This window comes from Mustelus asterias, chromosome 12, assembly GCF_964213995.1.
Source record: "Mustelus asterias chromosome 12, sMusAst1.hap1.1, whole genome shotgun sequence".
Taxonomy (NCBI): Eukaryota; Metazoa; Chordata; class Chondrichthyes; order Carcharhiniformes; family Triakidae; genus Mustelus; species Mustelus asterias.
The window spans coordinates 47,779,249-47,804,078 of NC_135812.1; the positions used below are offsets into that span (position 1 = coordinate 47,779,249).

At 43.8% G+C, this 24,830-nt stretch overlaps 1 protein-coding gene and 1 pseudogene across 2 annotated transcripts in view; one reads left to right on the top strand and one right to left on the bottom strand.

The window, feature by feature from the left end:
- The window catches only part of rffl (ring finger and FYVE-like domain containing E3 ubiquitin protein ligase), a 95,498-nt gene that overhangs the window by 35,067 nt on the left and 35,601 nt on the right, over positions 1 to 24,830 (bottom strand). Inside the window, exon 3 of one of the 2 annotated variants that reach the window (XM_078225163.1) lies at positions 12,766 to 12,953. The exons of the other annotated variant lie outside the window; for it this stretch is intronic. Within the exon in view, the coding sequence (XP_078081289.1) occupies positions 12,766 to 12,942 (177 nt within the window). The 5' untranslated portion in view covers positions 12,943 to 12,953. The remainder of the gene's footprint in view (positions 1 to 12,765; positions 12,954 to 24,830) is intronic. 2 annotated transcript variants of the gene reach the window in all.
- LOC144501428 (small nuclear ribonucleoprotein Sm D2 pseudogene) lies at positions 188 to 521 on the top strand (annotated as a pseudogene).

Genomic DNA, 24,830 nt, shown 5'->3' on the forward strand with positions numbered 1-24,830 from the left:
TTCAGCCATGGAAACTAAACAACTCCAAAAAGAAAGGTTGTCACTGGATCAACACTTGTTACACCACCAATTGTGAAAGGAGCGAGAATCTCCATAACAACTTTGATCAGGCTCTTTTGGACCTGTCTTCTCTTCCGGCAGGAGGCTAAATGCAGTCAGTCAGGGCTGAAGGTAGACATCAGCCAACATGAGTCTGCTAAACGAGCCCAAGCGTGAGATGACTCCCAAGGGGCTTCAGAAGTGAGAGGCGGAACAATTTAACACAGGACCTCTCTGCATTCTGACACAGTCCGCCAAAAACAATACGCAGGTCCTCAGCAACTGTTGCAACAACAAGAAGCTGCTCAGCAGAGTTAAGGCCTTTGACACACATTGTGACACGGTGTTAGAAAATGTCAAAGAAATGTGGTTTGAAATGCCCAAGAATGGGAAAGGCAAGAAGTCAAAACATCTCAAAGATGTTCCTTCAAACGGATTCTATGATTGTTGTACTTCGAAATCCATTAACTACTCGCAAATGAAATGCCCATTTCTGAGAGGAATTGTAACTTGGTGTCAGAAAGAAAACTTGGAGCTAAAAATCTAACTTAGTTCTTTTTTGTTTCTGATATCACATTGCTAGCAATGTATTTTTGATAATCCGTTGAATTTACTTTGTAATAAAATTCATTGTACATAAAAAAAACCAATGCCAGAACACGGTTTCAAAGAGGAATCATCTGTGCAGCACTATCCATACCTTTGCTCTTACTGCATATGGGAAAAGATTTCAGAGGAATGCTAACTCGGTTTGAGGTTTATTAGACTGAAATGGAGCCAGTTACAGAAACCAAGAAGAGAGGCCCTCCTGAACTATGAGCAAGTCTCCAGCAGAGAAAATCTAGATGCTTTCAGAGCTGCCAGAATCAAGTCGCAGCAGACTGCTCAACACTGCACCAACCAATATGGGTTGAAACTCTACAATGGTGTGCAACCTGCTGCTGAATCCGAGGTTTTTTATGATGGAATCAAGAAAACAACAGGCCTAACAGCAACTATGAAGACAAAGACAGGGATCATCATCACTGAATCTAACAAGCAGATGGAAAGGTGGGTGGAGCACTCTCTCAAACGACATACAATGGAGAACTTGGAGGGCAGCACGGTGGCACAGTGGTTAATATTGCTGCCTCACAGCGCCAGGGTTCAATTCCCGGCTTGGGTCACTGTCTGTGTGGAGTTTGCATGTTCTCCCTGTGTCTGCGTGGGTTTTCTCCGGGTGCTCCAGTTTCCTCCAACAGTCCAAAAGACGTGCTGGTTAGGTGCATTGTCCATACTAAATTCTCCCTCAGTGTACCTGAACAGATGCCGGAGTGTGGCAACTAGGGGATTTTCACAGTAATTTCATTACAGTGTTAATGTAAGCGTACTTGTGATCCTAATAAATAAATAAAAAACTTTGTCACTGAAGAAGCTTAATGTCAATCCAGATTTTTCTGTCATGGAGAATCTGGACAGCGAGCGCACCATAGTCAAGCTCAACAAGGCCACTGCCAGCCTTGTCTCAAACCATTAAAGTGCTGTAGCATCTCCATCAACTTGTGTCTCTCTGCTGGCAGGAAAGACCTGAGCCTCAAGACATGCATTATGCAAAAATAGTCACATTGTACAAAAACGAAGAGGATCACAATGACTTCAACACGTATTGTGTTGTTAAGTTAATAAGTTAATACTTGTTAAGTATTGTAGGGAAGGTTCATGTGATCAGATTGCAGACCCTGGGCATCAGGCATCTACTCGAGTCTCAGTGCAACTTCAGAGCTAGCAGATCAACAGTTGACATAATTTTCACACTTCAGCAGTTACAGGAGAAATGCTGCGAACAACATAGACTTTACAATGCCTTCATAATCTTCACCAAGGCTTTCCACCCTGCCAGGAGAGACAAACTCTTTAAACTGATGTGGAAAATAAGACTACCTGCTTGGATGTCATTTCCTTTTTTCATGAGAACATGTACAGTTCCGTCAGTTACAATGGAGCATCATCAGATGCTTTCAAGATCAGCAGCTGGGTAAAGCAGGGCTGTGTGATGCTGCTAATGTTCTTTGGCGAATTTTCCTTCATTCTGCTGTTATCTGTAACTCAAATGTGGGTGTCTCCCTGCATGCCAGAGCTCACGGGCAAGCTGTTCAATTTGGCAAGACTGTGCACCAAGACCAAGTGTTTAGTGTCCTAATCTGTGATTTGCTGTTCACCGATATCACCACGCTGTATGCCATACTGAGGTTCACTAACATCAACTTGTAGATCAGCTCTAAGAAAACAGAAAATGTTAAAAAAAACTCAGCGGGTCTGACAGCGTCTATTGAGCTCTGACAAAGGGTCATCCTGACTCAAAACATTGGCTCTATTCTTTCTCCATGAAGCGGTCAGACCCGCTGAATTTTTCCAGCATTTTCTGTTTTTGGTTAGATTGGCTCTCTCAGGTCTGCAAGGAGTTTGGACTGACAATCAACATCAGGAAGACTAAAGTTATTGGCCATGACATAGACTCCACCCGTGAGTAACATTGACAACCTCACTCTTGGCAGCTGAATCAACAGCTTGAATCAATAGTCACCAGCAATCTGTGTCCCTTGATGCTGAAATCAGCATCAAGATTGCCAAGGCTGCAGCTGTCATGTCACAGTTGAGAAGTCAAGTGTGGATGTTGATTACAAATTAGCTGAAAATACAAAGTGGTGTGTGTTCTCAGCACCCTCCTTTAACAGCAGCTGAGCATGGACAACATATGCAAGCAAAGAAAACTGTCTGAACAGCTTTCACCTCCACTGCCTCCGATGGATATTGGGCATCTCTGGGAGAAGTCGGCCCAGCAACATCTACGAAGAAGTGGGAAGCAGAAGGTCTGGTGTCAAGGAGCGGTAAGCCCAAAACATTACATTAGTATTTCTCTCCCTCCCTCTTTCTCCAAAAAAAGGCCACTGTGACTAAAAAAAAAGGCCACTGTGAGAAGGTAAAAGTTTTATAAATTTTCTTAAATAATTTAATTGGTGCCAGAAATGTCAGTCAGTGGGGTTAAGTGCTGCACATGTGAGATGTGGGAGATCTGTGATGCTTCCAATATCTTGGACAACTACATCTGCAGGAAGTGCACCCAATTGCAGCTCCTTACAGATCGCATGGATAGATTGGAGCAGCAGTTAAATGCACTTAGGAGCATGAAGGTGGCGGAAAGCGTCATAGATAGGAGCTTTAGAGACGTGGTCACACCCAAGGTGCAGGCAGATAGATGAGTGACGGCTAGATGGGACAGGCAGTCAGTGCAGGAATCCCGTGATCATCTCCCTCTCTAACAAGTATACCGTTTTGGATACCGGGGGCGGGGGGGAGGGAGAGAGAGAGAGAGAGAGAGAGAGAGAGAGAGAAAGAGAGAGAGAGAGAGAGAAGGAAAGAAGAAGGCGTCAAAGCAGTGGCACCACGGCTGGCTCTGTTGTTAAGCAGGGAGGGACAAAGAGCACTCGAGCAATAGTTATCGGGGACTCTATAGTTAGGGATGCAGATAGGCACTTCTGTGGACGTGAAAGAGACTGTAGGATGGTATGTTGCCTCCCTGGTGCCAGGGTCCAGGATGTCTCTGAACAGGCAGAAAGCATTCTGAAGGGAGAGGGAGAACAGCCAGAGGTCGTGGTACATATTGGTACTAATGACATAGGTTGGAAGAGTGATGAGGTCCTGCAGCAGCAGTTTAGGGAGTTAGGTAGAAAGTTAAAAAGCAGGACCTCTACGGTTGTAATTTCAGGCTTACTCCCTGTGCCACTTGCTAGTGAGGCTAGGAATAGGAAGATAGTGCAGCTCAACACGTGGCTAAACAGCTGGTGTGGGAGGGAGGGTTCCAGATATCTGGACCATTGGGGTCTCTTCCGGGGCAGGTGGGACCTGTACAAGAGGATGGGTTGCATCTAAACTGGAAAGGCATAAATATTCTGGCTGGGGGGTTTGCTAGAGTCACACGGGAGGATTTAAAATAGTTTGGCGGGGGGAGGGGGGCGGGAACCAAAGCAAAGGTGAATCAACTAGAAGGAGAACCAGAGAGTTGGGCCAGTAAGATTCAGAGAAAGAGCAGGCAGGGTTGCTAATTAAAGAGGGTCTGGTGGATTGAAGTGCATTTGTTTCAATGCGAGTAGTGGAACAGGTAAGGCAGATGAACTTAGAGCTTGGATTGGTACTTGGAACTGTGATGTTGTTGCTATTACAGAGACTCGGTTAAGGGAGGGACAGGATTGGCAGCTTAACATTCCAGGATACAGGTGTTTCAAGCCGGATAGATAATTGCACTACTGGTTCAGGAGAATATCACAGCTTTACTGCTGGAGGACACCTCAGTGGGCTCATACAGCGAGGCGATATGGGTAGAGCTCAGGAATACGAAGGGTGTAGTCACAATGTTGGGGGTTTACTATAGGCTGCCAACAGCCAGAGGGAGATAGAAGAACAGATACGTTGGCAGATTTTGGCAAGGTGCAAAAGTAACAGGGTTGTTGTGGTGGGAGATTTTAACTTCCCCTATATTGACTGGGACTCATTTAGTGCTAGGGACGTGGATGGGACAGAGTTTGTAAGGAGCATCCAGGAGGGCTTCTTGAAATAGTATGTAGATAGTCCAACTAGGGAAGGGACCATACTGGACCTGGTATTGGGGAATGAGTCCGGCCAGGTGATCGACATTTCAGTAGGGGAGCAGTTCGGGAACAGTGACCACAATTCAGTAAGCTTTAAGGCACTGACGGATAAAGATAAGTGTAGTCCTCAAGTTAAGGTGGTAAACTGGGGGAAGGCTAATTGCAACAATATTAGGCAGGAATTGAAGAATGCAGATTGGGGGCAGATGTTTGAAGGCAAATCAACATCTGGCTTGTGGGAGGCTTTCATGTGTAAATTGATAGGGATTCAGGGCCAGCACATTCCTGCAAGGATGAAAGATAAGTATGGCAAGTTTTGGGAACCTTGGATAACGAGAGATAGTGCGAGCCTAGTCAAAGAGAAAAGGAAGCATTTGTCAAGGCTGGGAACACATGAAGCAAGTGTGGAATACAAGGAAAGTCGAAAGAAGCTTAAGCAAGGAGTAAGGAGGGCTAAAGGGGTCACGAAAAATCATTGGATAGCAGGATTAAGGAAAATCCCAAGGCTTTTTATACATAAAGAGCAAGAGGGTAGCCAGGGAGAGGGTTGACTCACTCAAGGACAGGGGAGGGAATCTATGCATGGAGTCAGAGGAAATGGGCGAGGTATTAAATGAGTACTTTGTGTCAGTATTCACCAAAGAGATTGGTGGATGATGAATCTGGGAAAGATGTGTAGATAGTTTGAGTCATGTTGAGATCAAAAAGGAGGAGGTATTCAGGTTCTTGAGAAACATTAAGGTAAACAAGTCTGCAGGGCCTGATGGGATATACTCCAAAATACTGAGAGAGACAAGGGAGGAAATTGCTGAGGCCTTGAGAGAAATCTTTGTATCCTCACTGGCTACAGGAGAGGTACAGTAGGAAGTCGCACAACACCAGGTTGAAGTCCAACAGGTATTTTATTTGGTAGCACAAACCACAAGCTTTCAGAGCTCTGCTCCTTCATCAGGCGAGTGGGAGTTCGGTTCACAAACAGGGCATATAGAGTCATAGAGGTTTACAGCATGGAAACAGGCCCTTTGGCCCAACTTGTCCATGCCGCCTTTTTTTTAAACCCCTAAGCTATTCCCAATTGCCCACATTTGGCTCATATCCCTCTATTCCCATCGTACCCATGTAACTTTCTAAATGCTTTTTAAAAGACAAAATTGTACCCGCCTCTACTACCACCTCTGGCAGCTTATTCCAGACACCCACCACCCTCTCTGTGTGAAAAAATTGCCCCTCTGGATACTTTTGTATCTCTCCCCTCTCACCTTAAACCTATGCCCTCTAGTTTTAGACTCCCCTACCTTTGGGAAAAGATATTGACAATCTAGCTGATCTGTGCCCCTCATTATTTTATAGACCATAAAGACACAAACTCAATTTACAAAATAATGGTTGGAATGTGAGTCTTTACAGGTAATCAAGTCTTAAAGGTATAGACAATGTGAGTGGAGAGAGGGTTAAGCATAGATTAAAGAGATGTGTATCGTCTCCAGCCAGGACAGTTAGTGAGATTTTGCAAGCCCAGGCAAGTCGTGGGGGTTACAGAGAGTGTGACATGAACCTAAGATCCCGGTTGAGGCCGTCCTCATGTGTGCGGAACTTGGCTATCAGTTTCTGCTCAGCGATTCTGTGTTGTTGTGAAGGTCGCCTTGGAGAACGCTTACCCGAAGATCAGAGGCCGAATGCCCGTGACCGCTGAAGTGTTCCACAACAGGAAGAGAACACTCTTGCCCTGGTGATTGTCGAGCGGTGTTCATTCCTCCGTTATCGCAGCCAACAGTGACCACGACACCACACAACCCTGCCACAGCCAGCTCTGCAAGACTTGCCGGATCATCGACACGGATGCCATCATCTCACATGAGAACGCTTTCCACCAGGTACACAGTACATGCACTTGCAACTCAGCCAACGTTGTCTACCTGATACGCTGCAGGAAAGGATGTCCCGAGGCATGGTACATTGGGGAGACCATGCAGACACTATGACAACGGATGAATGAACACCGCTCGACAATCACCAGGCAAGAGTGTTCTCTTCCTGTTGGGGAACACTTCAGCGGTCACGGGCATTCGGCTTCTGATCTTCGGGTAAGCGTTCTCCAAGGCGGCCTTCACGATACACGACAACGCAGAATCGCTGAGCAGAAACTGATAGCCAAGTTCCGGCCTCAACCGGAATCTTGGGTTCATGTCACACTATCTGTAACCCCCACAACTTGCCTGGGTTTGCAAAATCTCACTAACTGTCCTGGCTGGAGACAATACACATCTCTTTAACCTGTGCTTAACCCTCTCTCCACTCACATTGTTTGTACCTTTCAGACTTGATTACCTGTAAAGACTTGCATTTCAACCATTATTTTGTAAATTGAGTTTGTGTCTTTATATGCCCTGTTTGAGAACAGAATTCCCACTCACCTGATGAAGGGGCAGCGCTCGGAAAACTAGTGGCTTGTGCTACTGAATAAACCTGTTGGATTTTAACCTGGTGTTGTGAGGCTTCTTGCTGTGTTTACCCCAGTCCAACGCTGGCATCTCCACATCATGCAGGGGAGGTCCCAGAGGATTGGAGAATAGCCAATGTTGTTCCTTTGTTTGAGAAGGGTAGCAAGAATAATCCAGGTAATTACAGGCTGGTGAGCCTTACGTCAGTGGTAGGGAAATTATTGGAGAGGGTTCTCCGAGACAGGATTTACTCCCACTTGGAAATAAGTGGACATATTAGCGAGAGGTAACATGGTTTTGTGAAGGGGAGGTCATGTCTCACTAACTTGATCGGGTTTTTCAAGGAAGTGACGAAGATGATTGTTGAGGGTAGAGCAGTGGATGTTGTCTACATGGACTTCAGTAAGACCTTTGACAAGGTCCCTCATGGCAGACTGGTGCAGAAGGTGAAGTCGCATGGGATCAGAGGTGAGCTGGCAAGAACTGGCTCAGTCATCGAAGACAGAGGGTAGCAGTGGAAGGGTGTGCTTCTGAATGGAAGGCTGTGACGAGTGGCGTTCCTCAGGGATCAGTGCTGGGACCTTTGCTGTTTGTAATATAAAATGTAACTGGATTGATTAGTAAGTTTGTGGATGACACAAAGGTTGGTGAATTTGCGGATAGCGATGAGGACCATCAGAGGATACAGCAAGATATAGACTGATTGGAGGCTTGGGCGGAGAGATGGCAGATAGAGTTTAATCCGGACAAATGTGAGGTAATGCATTTTGGAAGGTCTAATACAGTTAGGAAACATACAGTAAATGGCAGAACCCTTAAGAATATTGATAGGCAAAGAGATCTGGGTGTACAGGTACACAGGTCACTGAAAGTGGCAATGCAGGTGGAGAAGGTAGTCAAGAAAGCATACGGCATGCTTGCCTTCGTCAGCCGAGGCATTGAGTTTAGAAATTGGCAAGTCATGTTGCAGCTTTATAGAACCTTAGTTAGGCTGCACTTGGAATATAGTGTTAAATTCTGATCACCACACTACCAGAAGGATGTGGAGGCTTTGGAGAGGGTATAGAAAAGATTTACCAGGATGTTGCCTGGTTTGGAGGGCATTAGCTATGAGGAGAGGTTGGAAAAACTTGGTTTGTTCTCATTGGAACGACAGAGGTTGAGGGACGACCTGATAGTAGTCTACAAGATTATGAGGGGCATGGACAGAGTGGATAGTCAGAACCGTTTCCCAGGGTGGAAGAGTCAATTACCAGGGGGCATAGCTTTGAGGTGCGAGGGGCAAGGTTTAAAAGAGATGTATGAGGCAAGTTTTTTTTACACAGAGGGTGGTGGGTGCGTGCAACTTGCTGCCGGGGGAAGTAGTGGAAGCAGATATGATGGTGACTTTTAAGGGGCATCTGGACAAATACATCAATAGGGAATTGAGGGATATGGTCCTCGGAAGGGTTCCCCATGTCCCTCTTTCCCTTTTTTTCAATTAGGAATATGTCTATCTCTAATTTTTTATTCGGAATATGTTTATGAAACCATTCAATGATTCAGACTCCACCGGGCAGCGAGTTCCACAAATTCACCACCCTCTGAGTAGTAGTTCCTTCTCATCTCAGTTTTAAATCTACTACTTCTCAACCTATACCTATGACCTCTAGTTCTAGATTGCCCATAAGAGGAAATATTTGGTCTACATTTACTTTATTATTCCCTTTTAAAATTTTATATACCTTGATCAGATCCCCTCTCATCCTTCTAAACTACAGTGAGTACAAGTCCAAACTATTTAATCTCTCCTCGTACGTCAACCCCTTCATCCCCGGAATCAATCTGGTAGAAAGAACGTAGAAAAAGCAGAGGACAAAAGAAAAGATCAGGTGGCAGAAAAGAGAGCCGGGGAAAAAGCACCAGTTGATCTTGGTCAATGCTATTTATCTTTAAATTGGCCACTATAGCTACAGCAAACAATGCTCAGTAAAGGAATGATGGACATCTTGGGTGCAAGTGACATCTCAACATCACCACCCCTCACTTCAAAAAAAATCCATAACTGTACTTGTGAACTACTGTCCTATCTTCAGCCTTCCTTTCATTTCACCCCCCAGCTCCATGCCCACCTTTTCCAGAACTCCATATTTGACAGGAGGTTAAATTTTAATGTTCTGACATTGTTGACAAAAAAAAAAATTCCTTTTACCTTCACTACCTCAAGTTATTTTCCATCAAGAATGGAAGACGACATAGGCAGGTAAATATCAAGCTCTGACTTATAGTGTAAATACTCTGTCTTGCTGTCAATCCAAAGAATCCAGAAGTTGGGGCACAGGTGTGCGTTATAAGATGTAGCCTGCCATCCCATTAGGCTCCTCCTACTCTATATAAGCCTGAGCTCAAGGTTCAGGTGACCAGAAATCCACAGGCCTCTGATAGAAAGCATTAAAACATTTTACGTCCACAAAATGTTGCTAACAATGCTACTTAAAATACTTTTCTTTTAAATGTTGTAATTTTTTTGAAATTTCTTTAGATTACAGAGATTTCAAATATAATTCAAAAAGATTTTCAAAATTTAATTTCATTGGTTTGCTTCCACCTCATCTTTCAATTACGCATTAATTTCAGACAGCTTCTCCCTATGCCTAAAAAAGTGAGAGATATTGCATACAAAAGTACTGAGAGATTGATATATTCTTAGGGACTAAGTGAATCAAGGGACTTGGGGATAGAGCAGGCATGCAAGTTGAGGCCAAAGACCAACCAAAAGGAATGGCGAGGGGATGTATAGTGTACTACTGCTTCTATTTCATGCTTTTGTGTGTGAAAGCTGCACAGAAACACTGAAGATATACAGCAGAGGAGACAGACTGCTCTAAAACAATGCTACAGGAACAATAAAAATGCTAAATTGACTGGTTGGGATCATAAAGAAGTCTTCAGTACTCAGAGGAACATTAGAGGTGATCTTAACAAAATAAATTCTAAGTGCTGAATGAGTGAGAAAACAGGAGAGTTTCAGAATTGTTTTTTTTCGGCAAGTTGAAAAATGCAATCTTACTGGTGCCCCAGACAATGCCCAAGGGGCACTGCCCAGCCCAGCCCCCGACCACCTGGGGGATTTCAATGGCCTCCGTTCCCATCGGCGAGGCCATGTCTGGTCCCTGTTCGTGGGGACCATCCGTGATCCTCGCCAGTGAGAATCTTGACCGGTGAGCAGGTAACCTCAGTGGTTGGTAAACTGATGGAGAAGATCCTGAGGGACAGGATATATGAGCATTTAGAGAGGTTTAGTATGCTCAAGAATACTCAGCATGGCTTTGTCAAGGGCAGATCGTGCCTTACGAGCCTGGTGGAGTTCTTCGAAAATGTGACTAAACACATTGACGAAGGGAAGGCGGTAGATGTGGTTTATATGGATTTTAGCAAGGCGTTCGATAAGGTCCCCCATGCAAGGCTTCTAGAAAAAGTGAGAGGGCATGGGATCCAAGGGGCTGCTGCCCAGTGGATCCAGAACTGGCTTGCCCAAAGGAGGCAGAGAGTGGGTATAGATGAGTCTTTTTCTAAATGTAGGTCGGTCACCAGTGGTGTGCCCCAGGGATCTGTTCTGGGACCCTTGCTGTTTGTCATTTTCATAAATGACCTGGATGAGGAAGCGGAGGGATGGGTTGGTAAGTTTGCTGACGACATGAAGGTTGGTGGGGTTGTGGATAGTCTGGAGGGATGTCAGAAGTTACAGAGGGACATAGATAGGATGCAAGACTGGGCGGAGAAGTTGCAGATGGACCTCAACCCAGATAAATGCATCGTGGTCCATTTTGGTAGGTCAAATGGGATGAAGGAGTACAATATAAAGGGAAAGACTCTTAGTACTGTAGAGGATCAGAAGGACCTTGGGGTCCGGGTCCATAGGACTCTAAAATCGGCCCCGCAGGTGGAGGAGGTGGTTAAGAAGGCGTATGGTGTGCTGGCCTTCATCAATCGAGGGATTGAGTTTAGGAGTCCGGGGATAATGATGCAGCTATATAAGACCCTCGTCAGACCCCACTTGGAGTACTGTGCTCAGTTCTGGTCGCCTCACTATAGGAAGGATGTGGAAAAGATTGAAAGGGTGCAGAGGAGATTTACAAGGATGTTGCCTGGATTGAGTGGCATGCCTTATGAGGATAGGCTGAGGGAGCTCAGTCTTTTCTCCTTGGAGAGACGAAGGATGAGAGGAGACCTAATAGAGGTGTACAAGATGTTGAGAGGCATAGATCGGGTGGACTCTCAGAGGCTTTTTCCCAGGGTGGAAATGTCTGCTACGAGAGGACACAGGTTTAAGGTGCTGGGGGGTAGGTACAGGGGAGATGTTAGGGGTAAGTTTTTCACACAGAGGGTGGTGGGCGAGTAGAATCGGCTGCCGTCAGTAGTGGTGGGGGCAAACTCAATAGGGTCTTTTAAGAGACTCCTGGATGAGTACATGGAGCTTAATAGGATGGAGGGTTATAGGTAGGTCTAGAAGGTCGGGATGTGTTCGGCACACTTGTGGGCCGAAGGGCCTGTTTTGTGCTGTAGTTTTTCTATGTTTCTAAGGCCAAGTGAGTCCGGAACAATTGCACCTAATGATATTTATATTAACTCATGATCATTGAAAATCAGCTTTGCACCGCCAAAACAGGGGCCGTAAGATTCCGAGAGGTGAGAAACCAGGAATGAACCCAATTTTTCGCCTCTCGCCCGATCTCACTGGCTTGCCGATCAACCTGCGGGACAAGCCGGTAAGATCCCCCCCCCCCCGTAGAGATGGCTGGAGGGCAAATAATGAGAAAATTGAAGAGCATGAAAAGCAGAGAAATTTTGAGGCAAAGTAGTTTTGCTCGTTTGTTAACAATGCAGCGAAATCCAAATTGGTACATCTTGGGGAACTCAACAACTGTTATTAAAGCTGCTACTTGCTGGATGCTACAAAACTGCAGCCTAAAACTGACCAGCAGGTTCCAAACTGTAAGCTTTCCTGATCAAATGAGAATGCATCCAAGTGTTTACTTAATAATTAGCCTTGGTGGTTTTAGGAGACACAGCTGTGCTTTAGCAGAATGTACTGCATTTTACATGTCATAACACCCTTCTCTTTGTAAAAATAGTTCACCTGATGTACCATGAAATAAATATTTATATTAAAAGTCACATCTCTGGAGATTTTCTGATTTTTACCTCAAATTTCAATCACAAAACAGCAACAGCTCACAACCACAAACATATCAACATAGAATCTACAAAGGTATTAACAGAGAAAAAGCCATTAGCTTCTAATTCACTTTAAGATCCCAACAATTAACCCATGCGGCACGAACACAGCTCAAATTTAGCAGAAAAATAGATGGCATAATTACACAGCAATAAGTTCCAGTCTTTTAAAAACAGGATATACTCTAACAAGTCCAAAAAAACAGTGCAGGAGATGAATAAGTCACCAAATTTAGCTTAGAAAGTTTTAAGAAAATACATTAGCTTCTGCCTCAGCGGAATCACCGATTAATTTCTCCAACACAGATTAAAATGCAAGACACTGTTAACATTTAGTAATGCTTATTTCTATGGGCTGCATCTTTTGCTGAAAAGTAGGGTTTTTTTTCTGTGCAAGAAGAGTGCAATTTAATTCCAATCTCTAACTCACAACCTGTACCCACCTTTCTCAGTGGATTTTCAAATCTGGAACCACAAGCTCTGCATGTGTGTTCCAATCCGGATGGAGGTGACTGAGAATTGTAGCCTGCATTGGTGTATGCCTGCCTTCTAGGATTATGCTCAGGTTCATCCATGGTCTGGTTGTCCACACAGAACCAGTTACAACAGGAGGCCCACATTGCAGTGCCGTCTGCAAAAAGACAACAAACAATTCATTTATCTGCACTTTTAATATATTCAACGTCACAAATTTTATCCATTTGTTTATTGGATGTGGTTGAGGATCTGGAAGGTGCTGTCAAAGAAGCCTTGATAAGTGATTGCAGTGCATCTTGGACATGGCACAGTACACACTACAGCCAGTAGTGGAGAGAGTGGATGTAGAAGATGGTGGATGGGATATTAATCAAGCCATCTGCTTGGTGATGGCGTTGAGCTCGAGTACTGTTGGAGCTGAATTCATACAAATTAAGTGGAGAGTATTCAATTACACTCCTGACTTGTGCCTTGTTGATGGGAAAAAAAACTTTGGGGAGCCAGGTGGGGTATCAGTTACCTGCTACAGAATATTCAGCCTCTGACCACACTATTTATACAGCAGGTCCACACCGTTTTTGGTCAATGGCGATATCTAGGATGTTAATGGTGGGGGGTGCAAATGATCATAGTGCCACACAACAACACAGAAAAATGGTTAGACTTTCTCATGTTGGAGGTGGTCACTGTTTAACACTTGTTTGGCACAAGCATTATTTACCACTGATCAGCTAAGACTGAATGTTGTCCAGGTTTTGCTGTATATTATATCAGACTGCTTAATTCTCTGAGTAATTGTGAATGGAACAGTGAAGTATCAACAAATATCCCCACTTCTGACCTTATGATGAAGGGAAGGACTACTGATGGAAGCAGGTGAAGATGACATTTACCTCAATTTTACGAGGGAGCCATTTGCCCTAATGAGTAAAATATTTCCTCAATGTTGAGGACAGACACTGTCACCTCACCTCTAGAGTTCAGTTCTTTTGTTCATGATTGGCCAAGCCTACAATGAGGTCTAGAGCCGAGTGGTGCGAATAGAATTTAAATTAAGCATTAGTGAGCAGGTTGTCAAGCAACTGTGCTGCCAACAACCCCTCATCACTTTGTTGAGGACTGAAAATAGATAGGGCAATAGTTGACTGAGTTGGAATTTGTTCTGCCTTTTCGTGGACAAAACATACTGAGCCAATGTCCCCATTTTGCTGGGTAGACGCCAGTGTTGGCCTCACCTGAGCCTGAAGAATGCCATGTGCGATTACATTTTTCACATTCATTTTGAGTATTATTACAGAAAGAACATGGCTGGAAGTGTGGCTAGTTCTGAAGCATAAGTCTTCAGCGCTTAGGCTGGAATGTTATCGGTGCCCATAGTCTAATGTATATCTAGTGGTTGATATTGTGTGGAGTGAATCGAATTGGCTAAAGACTAGCATCTGTGGTGTTGAGGGCTTAGGAAGAGGCTACAATATATCATCCAATCAGAACTTCCAGCTGAAAATGGTTGCAAACACTTCAGTTTTGCCTTTTTCATTCCTGTTCTGAACTTGGCCAGCATGGAGGATGGGTATGGATTCACTCCTCCTGCTTATTGTCTACTACTGTTCACAAGTGGGTGTGGCAGGACAGCAAATTGATCTGATCCATTGGTTGCGAGATCACCAAGCTGCCTACAACATGCTGCTTCCACTATTTAGCACCCTATGTAGTTCTGTGTTCTACTTTAATCAAGTTAGCACCTCATATTTAGGTACACCTGGTGCTGTTACTGACATACTCTTCTGCATTAGAATTGGTTGCTAATATATTTTCATCTGGTGCAGACAACGATGAGCTGAATAGTCTCTTTCAGTCCCATAACTTTTCTAATGGTTCTAACTTTTCTATGGCTCTATTCCTCATTAGGCCAGAGTAGCCTCCCTAAGCATGATGATAATGGTACAGTGAGGGATATGCACTGCCATGAGATTACAGATTGGGTTGGAACACAATTCTGTTGATGACTCACAGGGCATCATGGATTTGAGATGCTCTTTTCTGAATCTATGGAATATAGCACAGTGGTTGTGACACATGATGGAAGGGTCCCATGTGTGAAGACAGGATTTTGTCTCTACAAGGACTATGTGGTGGTCACTCCAATCAATATTGTTATGGACAGGTGTAAGTAAACAGGTGTAGGTAAATAAGTGAAGATCAAATCACCTGAAGCTTTCCCTCATGTTGATTCTCTCACCATCCCCCATGTATGACAGCTATGCACTTTAGAGTCAGTCAACTCAGTTAACAATGGTGCGATTGAGACATTCCTTTGGAAGACACTGAAGTCCCCACCCAAATTACATTCTGCCCTTGCGATCCTCAGTGCTTTTTCCAAGTGGTGTTCAACATGGAGGAGAACTGATTCATCAACTCAGCTAGGACGATGGATGTTAATTTTCAGGTTTCCTTGCTGATGTTTGACTGATACCATGAGAATTCTTAGGATACAGTCAACAGTGAGGATTCCCATAGCTACCCCCTCCACTGTGTCACCACCTCAGATGAGTCTGTCCTGCAGGTTTAAAAGAACATATGCAGAAATGGTGATGGAGGTGGCTGGCGCAGACTGATAGGCATAATTATGTTAGGCTACCGCTTGACACATCAATGGGACAGCTCTCAATTTTTGCACAAGTTCCCAGTTCTCATGTTAATGGAGATGACTGCAGAATTGACTGTGCGCAATGTGCCTATGTCGAGTTTGTTTCTGATACCTAGTTTGACACCAGCTGTTCAGTCCATTTTCTTCTTAAAACATGTTTATAACAGTTTGATATTTATAAACAGCTGATTATAGAAAATCAAATATTCATCGGAAATAGGTAAAACTAAAAGTTTGCAACTGCTGCTCTCAAAAATTGCTTGAAAATGTTTTGGAAGTTAACAGTTTTAAACATCAAAAGAACTCAGGATAATAGTGTTTTTACAAGCACTCATCTAGACCACTTTAATTAAGGACATGCTGCTGCCTAACGAGAAACAATTCAGGAACTGGATCACTCAGGAGACTCTAATTTATTTATCTCTGAATAACTTGCTTGGTATAAATGCTTGCCCGCCAGCCAAACTACCTTCTCAGAAAATAGAGGAACAACAGCAATGACTAATGTGTCCACTAGTTAAGCAGGATTCCTTTAATCTCATGGCACTTCTTTTCAATTTGAGAACATATCAGTTTTCCTTACATTCAGTTTTCTAACACTTAAGCTACCCCCCTAACAAGGTCAATTACTTGTTTTTCATTCAATGAGCTTTAAACTTTAGCCATATATGGCACTTTATTGAATGCCTTCCAGAAGTCCATATTAGCTATACCCATATACACTCCCGTCTACAACTATAGCTATTTCCTCAAAAATGTTCAATACAGTTTGTTAGACAAGACCTGTCCTTTACAAATCCACGTTAGCTCTCTCTAACCAGACCAAATTTTGAAGCGTTCAGGTGATTCTGTCCTTAGTTATATATTCCATTAATTTCTGAGAGTTTAGATTAACTGATCTGTAATTTCCCAGTTTCTCTCCATCACCTTTCTTGAATAATGGAGTTAGATTTGCAATTTTCCAATCTAAAGGGGCAATTCCTGAATTGAGAGAACTATGGAAGATAATGGTAGAAAAACCTTCAGTTTCTTCAACCACTCCCTTTAAAACTCTCAGGTGTGCTGAAGATTGGCATTAGCTGGGGATTCACTTGTGCCCCTATAAACAGACACAGACTGAAACTGTTTTTTTAATTCATTCGTGGGACATGGACATCGCTGGCTCGCCAGCATTTATTGACCATTCCTGGTTGCCCTTGTTTAGAGGGCAGTTGAGAATCAACCACATTGCTGTGGCTCTGGAGTCAGATGTAGGCCAGACTAGGTAAGCACGGCAGATTTCCTTCCCTGACCTGGATGGGTTTTTCTGAAAATGGTTTCCTGGTCATCAGTACATTCTTAATTCCAGATATTTTTTATTGAATTCAAACTCCACCATCTGCCACGGTGGGATTTGAAACCGGGTTCCCAGAACATTAGCCAAGTTTCTGAATTAATAGTCTAACGATAATACCAATAGACCATCAGCTCCCTTATTGTGCTAGGAGTGTATGCTATGTAACTCCGCAATTAAATGCTTATTAAAAGTATGTCAACCTTATCCTCCAACATTTGACTTTCTGGAGGATGACAAGGGAATGTTCAGTCTAAAGGCTGAAAACTAAGAAAATAATTTAGTCAAAAAGAAGTCCTAGTGGCTGTTGTGGAAAATGACAGAAAGCAAATATAAATTGCAGAGGTATGGTTACTCTGTGCTTGGAGTCTAAACCATTTGATCAGTGGAAGAATGAAAAATGTCAATCCGGGTCACGTCTCCACCAAAAGAGGAAACAGGATTGCCAGGTTAGGTTGATTGGCCAGGTTTAGGTTGATTGGCCAGGTTAAAAATTGCCCCTTAGAGTCCTGGGATGTGTAGGTTAGAGGGATTAGCGGGTAAATATGTGGGGTGGGATTCTGGTCGGTGCAGACTCGATGGGCCGAATGGCCTCCTTCTGCACTGTAGGGTTTCTATGATTCTATGAGGATCTGCCCTAGGGTTTGTCACCTCCTACAGGTAGAAGCAAAATATTTTCTGAGATGGATGCCCTTCATTTGAAAGTGAAGACAGTTTGGACCTTCTTTGGAGTTCTTGACAATCTCCAACAAAGATGATTTACTAAATCTCTGAGGTATGGTCAGACTGATCAATTTCAAAAAAACAGATAGTTATACTGTACACATTTTATTCTTTTATTCTTTCATGGGATGTGGGTGTTGTTGGCAAGGCCAGCCTTTGCTGACCACTCTAAATTTCCCTTGAATTGAGTGGCTTGCTAGGCCATTTCACAGATCTGTTACAATGCAGAAGGAGGCAATTTGGCCTGATGTCTTCATTGAGGGCAGTTAAGAGTCAACCACATTGCTGTGGCATCTGGGATCAAAAAGAGCAATAGTGAGCCAGAAAGTTTTTTTTTCAACAATTGATGAAGGTTTTATGATGAATAACTAACTTTCAATTCCAGGTTTATTCATTGAATTTAAATTCCACCAGTTGCAATGGTGGGATTTGAAGCAATATCCCCAGAGCAGTAGTGGGTAACATGCGGCTATGAGGATTCTGGGTGTGGCTCACGGGATATTTCGTTGACCGCCGACCATGAATGGGGTTGAAAGATTCCATTGTTTTCTGTCTGCATAGATTTTTTTTCCTACCAGTATGATTAAAGGGATATGAATGTAATGCAAAGGGACGTGAAGCAAGGTGCATGCTGATCGTACACAATATTGACAAAGAGCTGTATGCTCCCTTTGCATCCAAAGTGTAAATATTTATTTTATTACAATTTGAAGTTGATGACAGTTCTATTAATATTTGAATGATTAAGCATCTTCTCTTACTTAGGAAATAAACTTAAAATATATTTATTAGTATCACAAGTAGGCTTACATTAACACTGCAATGACTTTACTATGAAAATCCCCTAGTCGCCACACTCTGGCGCCTGTTCAGGTACACTGAAGGAGAAGTTAGCATGGCCAGTGCACCTAGTCAGACTGTGGGAGGAAACTGGAACACCCGGAGGAAACCCACGCAGACATGGGGAGAACGTGCAGACGCCGCACAGATAGTGATATTTGGCTTGTATTAAATATATTCAATCTTATTCATGAAGTCATGTTTAGTGAACATGCCCGATTTCAACTTGTGGCCCATTGAGATGGAGGGTCAATTATGCAGCCCACTATCTAGCTTAGGTTGCCTATCACTGTCTGCCCCAGAGCATTAGCCTGGGCATCTGGATTATTGGTGCAGTGAAATCACCAGTATGCTACCATTCTTCCCATTATATCATGAACTTTTAAGCAGATTGTATAGAATACTGCTGAAATTCAATTTGGGCAACCACCATGTCAATACTAGCAATTAAATTGTTGGATTCTGCTTAGATGGATCGTAGGACAGGGTACGAGTTCTCTGGGAAGTGTTGTCCTTTAACTTGGGAAGCCAAAATAAAAAGGGTTGTTAAAAGTACTTTGGTTGCTGAAACAAAGACTCGTGAAGGAAGTGGATATGGGATTCTGCTTATCAATTATTTGTCGTGAGATTCTGTTCAATGGGAGTTCTGAAGGTAGAATATCCATTGAATTTAATGTTGTCACAACGCTATGCCCTTTATTTTTTTAAAATATGATTTTTCAACTTTCATTTGACTGGAAATTTTGCAAGTTGAACTGAGAGAGAGCAAACTGCTTAAAAATAAAAGACCATATTTCATTGTGAAGGTAAGAAACCAACAAATCACCCTCAGGGGAGTGTGCAGAGAGATATTTCCTATAACTCAGACACCTATCAAAACTCATAAATGTGTCAGGGAGGTGCAAGTACTGGATATTGAAACAATGGATGCCACAGACAGCCGCCAAAATTGTTTTGGAAATACACAATGGGTGATGTATTGCAAGTGCCCAGCCACTTGAAAGAGAGATTGCAAGTTAGGTTTTCAGCAGAGAAAATTGGCTGAAGACTGCTCTGTCTCCCTCTCTTTTGAAATAAGTGTGTCACCCTGTTCAAGACACCAACTCTATCAAAAAGCTATGAGCAAACTGTAATAATGACAACATCTTTAGCATCCGGCCACATCGAAGAAATCAGCTCACCTAAATTGGCCACACTGTTTAAATTCTAAGCGTTGAGGACAATCAAAGGACACTTAACTGTACATTCTTACACTTTTTAAAAATTGGACTCTAACTCCCCTTATTTCTGATACGTGTGCGTTCATGTGTGTGCACTTGAATATTTATATGAGGGCTGAACGCTTGAAGTCACATTTTTATTACTTTGCTTGGGTTATGGATAATAAATTTGCTCTTTTGACTGGAGAAAACCTTGTTTGATTAGCTCCTAATGCTCACACTTTAAATAGTTAAATACATTCTGATTTGGAAAAGGCATATCCTCTGAAAAATGAACATAAACCTTAGCTGTGACTAACCAAGGAGGTAGAATAGAGGGAAGCTCCTTCTGCATCCCTTCTCATCTGGTCATAACAATGTAAATAATTATTTGTGGAATAATGTACATTCTATGAAAATGAGAGCGAGAAAAGATCACAGATTGACTGGCTTGAAACAAATTGAGAGAAAGGAAATTTCTAAAACTAAAGTCATCAACTAATTGTTTCACAAAAACAATGCTTGCATGAGTAAATTGTGATGATCTTACAACTGAATATCCTGATGATCATTACTTTTATAATTTCAGAAGGTAGACCATTTGGGGGAGTACTTGTAAGTTTCTATTGTCCGTGAAACTATAATCTAGCACGAGTCACTGCTTTCAGGAGAGGGAAGAAGGCACATTAAGGGAAAAGGGCATTGTACGTTTAAAGCTCTTCGATAATTAAAGCCTTTGATTTATTTCCCAAAAAAATGAGCCAAAGGAGGCAGTGGAAAAAATGATTATAGTTTTACATTTTAACATCAAGGAAGCAACAAAGTTACACTTAAATTTCCTGCATTACTGGTATAATTAGTCGATGATTGTAGATACACTAACTGTGCATTCACTCCATATGGAGTTTGAAGAATCATATTCACACACACCTTTTGTTTAAAAACTCACCCCACAGACACACTATGACTTGAATATTAAATATATCCAACTTAACTGTATTTGTTGAGGAATGAAAGGAAAAAATACTGTTACAATTCAGAAAGCTTTCATACAACGAAGTCAACTTGAGCTAGTGGATAATGCTATTCATTTTCTGAGTGAGATGTTGCCTAGAGCGCAAAGCTTTTTATACTTGCTCATGTGCTACCTATTCAACTATATACAAAGTGGATCACAGAGTGTACCATTTAAATTTGAGTCTGCAGTTAACATAAGCTGCATCTGCTGTCAATAAAGTTTACTGAAGCATTGGGCAGCAATCCAACAGCTTTAAGTTTTGATATCAGCGTGCATGTCATGAGAACAGGATAACATCAGGAACCTCATGGGATTCTGTTTCACCAATTTCTCTATTAGAAAGTAGGGAGCATGGCATTTTACATAAAGATACAATCTGGATTGCATGCTCTACGTGCAAGCACAACGGTACATGAATCCAATGCCAATGTCTGTGCAGCAGCAACTTGAAGATACACATCAGTTAATAATTCCAACAAAATGTTGCCAATCAGCAAACAAAGTGGGAAGACTAAGAGGTCAAAACAGAAACATATTCATATTTTTTGTAATTTAAATCAGGCGACTGTTGCAAAACAGGTTAACGTGGCACCTTAAATATATTTTCAAGGTTCATTTTACACTATAAACTCAAAATCTACAACAGCTCATCATTTATTCTCATGTTTGCATATGAAAGCTTTAACTGTAGAAACTTGATCTTAGCAGAGCTGTAAATTAAGTTTCACACCAGATTTCACAAATGCCAAATAAAACTCATTTTCCATTTAACAGAGAAGTGTTTCTGCATAAGGCTCATAAATTTTAGATTGCCCTAATATACAAACTCTCAACAACATAGATATATGGCACGTACACCAATGCTGCATTTCCACCCTCGTGGCAATCTTACAATCTACATGGACATTATATTTTTGCTTCAATAGATAAACTTAACTCTTGGAACAATAAATGAAAACAGTATCACAAAAGAAACTGGATAAATCTTATGCGATTTAAATAGATTCAAATTGTATCATTAGAACTTAAATTACAGAAAATTCTGCATCCATGGTTAGCAGAACCTTGGGATGAAAAAGTTTAATTGAATATTAGTAAGTGAATGAATGATAAATAGTAAACTGCATTATACCAGCTTTTTAGTCCTGTATGGAAGCTTTACCAGCACAAAGGGAAAATAAGCAAACTGACTACAATGAGGGAGAAAAATAATGAAGTACTTGCCATCGCAAAACAGGTGAGATGAATAGCAAAGGCACATGTAAGGAGAAGCTAGATTTGTACACAAAAAAGAAACAGGATATTCTGACAGTTAAAAGAAGTTAGGTGGGAGGAGTCTAGTGTGGAGCACAAGCATTGACACAGATCAGTTTTAATCAAATTGTCTATTCCTGTGTTGTATATCTGTGGTGAACCATCGTTGGTTCCCACCAGGTAGTACTGAGCCAGGGTCTGGCCAGTACTATGAGTCTGTATATATGTTACTGTTGGGGTTAGGGTTGGGCTGTTCTACATGTTACTGTTGGGGTTAGGGTTGGGCTGTTCTACCTGTAATATAGTTATTATGGTACATCCCAGTCGGGCTCCGCCTCCTGGGAGAGGTATAAAGGTCACTGCTCTGTCTGGGACCCTTCAGTCTGGGATTGTGTATTATATATGGTAGCTCTATTGTAGTAGTCAATAAAAGCCTTTATTTCCTCGAGCATCTCTAGCCTCGTGAGTTATATCGCGCATCAATTTTATTGACTACTAACTGAACTCTCGTCGTTGAAAAAAAGAAAACGATACAGAGAGCATGGAGCAAATGTTAAAACCCGAACGTCTTGCGCTGGACCCACGTGCGGCGGGCGCCTCCAACACCTTCGACCACTGGTTGAAATGTTTTCAGGATTACCTCGAAGCCTCCGCAGCGGTCACCACAGACGACGACAGACTCCGGGTCCTCCACGCGAGGGTAAGCGACGCTGTATATTTAGCGATCCGTGCGGCCACCGACTACAAAGGGGCCCTCAAGCTTCTTAAGAAGCACTACATTAAACCGCCAAACGAGATGCATGCTCGATATCTCTTAGCCACTCGACGACGGCAGCCCGGCGAAATGACGGAACAGTATGCGTGCGAGCTCCTACAGCTAGCCAGGGGCTGTAACTGCAAAGCAGTGTCGGCAAACCAGAACATAAATGACCTCGCTCGAGATGCGTTTGTGGCGGGAATCGGATCGTCCTATATCCGACTTCGACTGTTGGAGCAAGGTAATCTCGATCTCACTAAGTCTATAGAGCTAGCGGATACGCTAGAAACGGCCTCCAAAAGCCTGGCGATGTATCCCGAAGACCACGTGGAGACAGCGTGGCAGGAGCAGTCACAGACCCCACTTCGTCCAGCGGGTCCGAAAAGCTGCGTGATGGCGTGCCCACCCTCGGGCCTGACGACAGCAGCAGCTCCAGGCGGCCCGCGGTGTTACTTCTGTGGGGGAGTGAAGCACACTCGGCAGCGATGTCCCGCTAAAGCGGTGTTGTGCTCCGCCTGCGGCAAGAAGGGGCATTATTCGAAGGTATGTCGATCCAAACTTACATCCAGGAACAGCAGTGCGGCGTGTGACTCCCCGGAGCCGGGTTCCTCGTCGTCGGCATCGTCAAGAGTTTCTTCCACGTACGAGGCCAGGACGTCGCCATTCCTGACGACGGAGTTGCAAGAGACGCGCGACCACCAGTGGTCGCTGATTTTGGCGCCATCGCCTACGTGCGACCTATGGGAGCAGCCATTTTGGTCGGCACCGACCGCGAATGACCAGCAGGGGTCGTCATCATCCATCTCAGCTGCCTGCAGTGGCGCTCACGAACCAACGGTGGCGTCGATTATCCTGGACCAGGCAAAGCCTCACAGACTCGACAAGTCCATGATGGACATACAGGTAAACAAACGCACGATTTATTGTCTGTTTGACAGCGGGAGCACAGAGAGCTTTATTCACCCAGACGCCGTGAAGCGGTGTGGCCTCCAGATCCAGCCTGTCAAGCAGACAATCTCGATGGCGTCAAGGTCCTGGTCTGTCACCGTGCTAGGGAGTTGCATGGTAAATCTAACAGTGCAGGGCACGGTTTACGAGAGCTTCAAGCTCCTGGTGTTACCGCACCTTTGCGCGCCAATACTCCTCGGACTAAATTTCATGGTCCACTTGAAGAGTGTAACCCTACAGTACGGTGGGCCACTCCCTCCGCTTTCAGTGGGAGAACAGCAGCCTCCAAATTGTCCAACGCGCTCCACCTGTAGCCTCTCTACGCTTAAGATTACCACACCCTCCCTATTCCAGAATCTCATGCCAGGCTGCAAGCCCATCGCAACTAAGAGTAGGCGTTACAGTGCTGAGGATCGGATCTTCATTCGATCTGAGGTTCAGCGGCTCCTCAAGGAAGGGATCATACAATCTAGCGCTAGTCCTTGGAGAGCGCAGGTCATGGTGGTCAAGAGTGGGAACAAACCCCGGATGGTCATTGACTATAGTCAGACCATTAACAGATACACGCAGCTGGATGCATATCCCCTCCCGCGCATTTCTGACATGGTCGACCAGATTGCGCAGTACCGGGTGTTCTCCACCATCGACCTAAAGTCTGCCTACCACCAGCTCCCCATTCGCCCAGAGGACCGACAATACGCGGCTTTTGAGGCGGATGGTCGCTTGTACCATTTTCTAAGGGTTCCTTTTGGTGTCACCAATGGGGTCTCGGTCTTCCAGTGTGCTATGGACCGAATGGTGGACCATAACGGACTGCGGGCTACCTTCCCGTACCTGGATAACGTCACCATCTGCGGCCATGACCAGCAGGACCACGATACCAACCTTCTTAGGTTCCTACGCCTGAATCTGGCCTACAACAGGGAGAAGTGTGTATTTCGCACGCGCCGCCTAGCTATCCTCGGATACGTGGTGGAAAACGGGGTCATTGGCCCTGATCCAGACCGTATGCGTCCCCTCCTCGAACTTCCCCTGCCCACTAGCGCAAAAGCACTGAGAAGATGCCTAGGCTTCTTCTCTTACTACGCACAGTGGGTTCCCAATTACGCGGACAAAGCCCGTCCACTCATCAAGTCTACCTCTTTTCCCCTAGCACCAGAGGCTCGTTTGGCCTTTGAAAAACTAAAAGCCGACATCGCGAAAGCCACGATGCACGCTATTGATGAGTCCATCCCCTTCCAGGTGGAGAGCGATGCATCTGATTTCGCCCTGGCCGCCACACTTAACCAGACGGGCAGGCCCGTCGCCTTTT